We start from the raw sequence: 3,438 nt of genomic DNA on the forward strand, positions 1-3,438 counted from the left end.
TAGAGATAGAATTTCAATGTGGGATCCGATCATAACAAAATTCAAAAGGAAACTAGCCAGGTGGAGAGGTAGATGTCTCTCCTTCGGGGGGGCATCTTGTTATGATTAACGTGGTTATCTCCAATCTACCTCTTCATCATATGTCTTTATATAAAGCTCCGGTAGCTATTATAAAGCAACTCGAAAGATACCGTACGAACTTTCTTTGGGGAGGTGATTGTCTTAAAAAGAAAACTTGTTTAGTCAAATGGGATTCGATGTGCTTGCCTAAGGATCTCGGTGGTTTAGGTATTACTCCATTTCGGCTTAAAGACCTCGCGATGCTAGCCAAATGGTGGGTTCGGTTAAACTCAAACCATCAAAGTTTATGGAAGTCCATCGTCGTTACTTCTTTTAGCCCTTCTTTTCGTGGTAAATTAATGAATAATGTGGCTTCGTTACAAAATTGTTAACTCTCTCCCATTTGGCGAGATTTGATAAATCTTCAAAAGAATGATCCCGCTCAATGTATTGTTGGTCCTAATGTTTGGATGTGGAAGTTAGGAGATGGTGCAAGCATCCTTTTTTTGGTATGGTTCTTGGGCGGATGGGTGTATTTTGAAGGATGTTTTTCCTTCTTTATTCTTCATTTGTGAACAAAAGAACCAATGTGTTAATCGGTTTCGGTTTCCTTCTAACTTGGATGCACATCAGTTAGGATGGAATTTCCATCTTCCATTGTCGCTTTCCAATTTTAACCCAAGCAAGGCCCAAGAACTGCATTTGTTTCTGTCTCGTTTTTGGTTGGACGAATCGGGTGTGGATCAACTTATTTGGACAGCAAGCCCAGGTGCTACCTTCTCTGTTGCCGACGCCATAAATATTCTGGTTCAATCGAGTGGTCTGCCCCCTCCCGTGTGGCCTAAAATTATTTGGGGTAATAACGTTCCTTTCAAGATTATGGTGTTCCATTGGCTCGCTATTAAGCAATGTATTCCCGTTAGAGATATTCTTGCTAGTAGAAGCATTCTGCCTCCCAATGTCTCTACGCTTTGTGTTTTTTGTATGACCGATATAGAAACCATTGATCACCTTTTAATTCATTGTAAATGGTCTTCTAGTATATTATCGGATTTGTTTCGATGGTGGAACATAAGGTGGATTATTCCAAGGTCTATAGTCGACTTTTCTTTTGATTGGTTTTATGGAATGGGCATTAAGGCTTCGAAATTTTGGAAGTTGATCGGACCCGCTACCATGTGGGCCATTTGGATGGCTAGAAACGACTTCATTTTTAATGGTAAATTCACTTGCCGGTCAATTATTGTTCGTAATATCAAGTTGAAGGTCTTTCTTTGGGCTTCAAGTCTCAAGTTGGTGCACGGTTTGCAAGCATACGTGTGGGATCAAAATCCATTTCTATTTTGTCAATAGAGTAGTACTCTTTGTTTTTTTTGGAACTGCGAAATATTATTAACAAACACAACCACACCCTCCTAGTAAGACACTAGGAAGGGGGTAAAAACGATTACAATGGCTTAACAAGCCATGAGTTCCAACTACAATTACATTTGCTTCTACTAACAATCCAATTAAAAGAAAAATTTCTTATGGAATCGAACAAAATATATTTTTTCAATCTAGGCGAACCATAAAGCACCGAATTGCGAAATCTCCAAATATGCCACAAAGTAGCACCGACAATCACGTAGAGCTTGATCTTAGCGTCGGCGGTGAGACGCATATTATTATACCAATCGAACCAAGAAGCCCATGATGGTGAAATAGGGATGTTGAGATCGACCCAACCACGAATCTTAGACCATAAGTCAAGAGCTAACGGACATTCGAAAAAAATGTGATCAACCGTTTCCATAATTCAATTACAAGTAATACATCTTATATCATCAATCTCCATTCCTCTCTTATAAAGATTCGATCGAGTAGGCAACCTATCCCAAGCGACCCGCCACAAAAAAATATTAACTTTTTTAGGAATTTCTTTAATCCAAATGGAAGCAACATCCGATCGACTTCATTGTTTTGATGAAGCTACCGGGTGGTGGTTTTTTAATAAAATTTCTTCTCTTTCGCCAAAAAAAAATAACAAAGATAATGAATGAAACATTTTGAAGATATCATCTTCTTTGTGAACATATCAGTCATTAAATTTTCTCTCTCAAATACAAAAACCTAACTCATAAATTATCCCTATTTACTTAGTTAAATTGAAAATACATATATAACCTTGTTTTATATCTCCAAAAAGATCATATTTGCCCATAAAAATTACACTACTAACTCAAAAATTAAAGATGGTCATGACCCTCCTTGGTCTTCACATAGATCTTCCCTTGTATCTAAGCTATTAGCTCATTGATTATTGAAATTCTTTATCCGAATTTCATCCGGTTAACTAAAAAAAAAGTGTAACTTGCTAATAGGAAAAAAAATATAATACCACACCTATGGAAAGCTTAAACGAAATTTTCAAGAGATCTAAATTGTTCAATATGTAAAGTATAGTTGCTCAAATTTGGAAGAGAAATAATTTTTAAGAGTATTATAGAAATAATAGACTTAGACCTATATTCAACTCTATAAATTAACCCAAAACTGTTATAAACAGCATAATATTTAACTGTAGTGCCGATGTGGGATGAGACGACCCAACAGGTCCCCTTTCATAAGTCGCAGATTACCGTTACAAATTGAATATATTTTTGAACCTGCACCTTTGTATTCTCCAAGTGGAACTTCCACTTAGTATGGCCCAATGGCATACGGGCACAGGTACCTATTTACAAACTCAGTAACCAGGCGTAAAGCTTTTGTCCGGTTATTCAGCCTAAGGTTGAAATGAACTATAAACTCCAAAGGTTTGATGGACTTACTTGGTGAATCGTGACTCACTCAAGCAGTTCTTCTAGCAATCAAGTCGAGTTGGATTGGCTATCTTGTAGCCCTAGTCATGGTAAAACCTCACCCGTTTATAAACTTGTTTCTTTCCATACGCTTTACATGTTTAGCTGTAAATTGAAGTGATGATCTTGTGAGTCGCTACATAAATGTGTTAACTCTTTAGCTTAAATTAACGGATAGAATCTTTAGTTTTAATTATCCGATAGAATCACAAGTATAGATGACTAAGAATATTGAAAGATGATTTCCGCCTCTATTTCTAGGCTCATTTTAACTTGAACTTTTATCGTCACTTTCTATTATCTTTTGTCTTCATCTCGAATATCATGATATATCTCTTCTTTCTTTTTTTTTATACTAGTGTCAATTAGTGTCAATCTAATTCGACAATAATCAAACTTCTCATGTAATTAAACACTTTAAATCTCGATACGCAAAGAGATTCTCTGTTTCTGTTCTTAACGTATCGTACTTTTATGCATCAGGCATTAAAGGAACAAAGTTGGGTCACATTTACATTTTACAATTTGATCAGGT

At 36.3% G+C, this 3,438-nt stretch overlaps 1 protein-coding gene across 1 annotated transcript; it reads left to right on the top strand.

Moving 5' to 3' along the window:
* Positions 1–546: 546 nt before the first annotated feature.
* On the top strand, positions 547–1,413 carry LOC139868755 (uncharacterized). Its single transcript, XM_071857097.1, has one exon. The coding sequence runs from the start codon at positions 547–549 to the stop codon at positions 1,411–1,413; it is 867 nt and encodes a 288-aa protein (XP_071713198.1).
* Positions 1,414–3,438: the final 2,025 nt, after the last annotated feature.

Source organism: Rutidosis leptorrhynchoides, chromosome 9, assembly GCF_046630445.1.
Source record: "Rutidosis leptorrhynchoides isolate AG116_Rl617_1_P2 chromosome 9, CSIRO_AGI_Rlap_v1, whole genome shotgun sequence".
Classification (NCBI taxonomy): domain Eukaryota; kingdom Viridiplantae; phylum Streptophyta; class Magnoliopsida; order Asterales; family Asteraceae; genus Rutidosis; species Rutidosis leptorrhynchoides.

Bases quoted from the DNA above. Each gene is read 5' to 3' on its own strand.
- LOC139868755 (XM_071857097.1), top strand. From the start codon at position 547: ATGGTGCAAGCATCCTTTTTTTGGTATGGTTCTTGGGCGGATGGGTGT.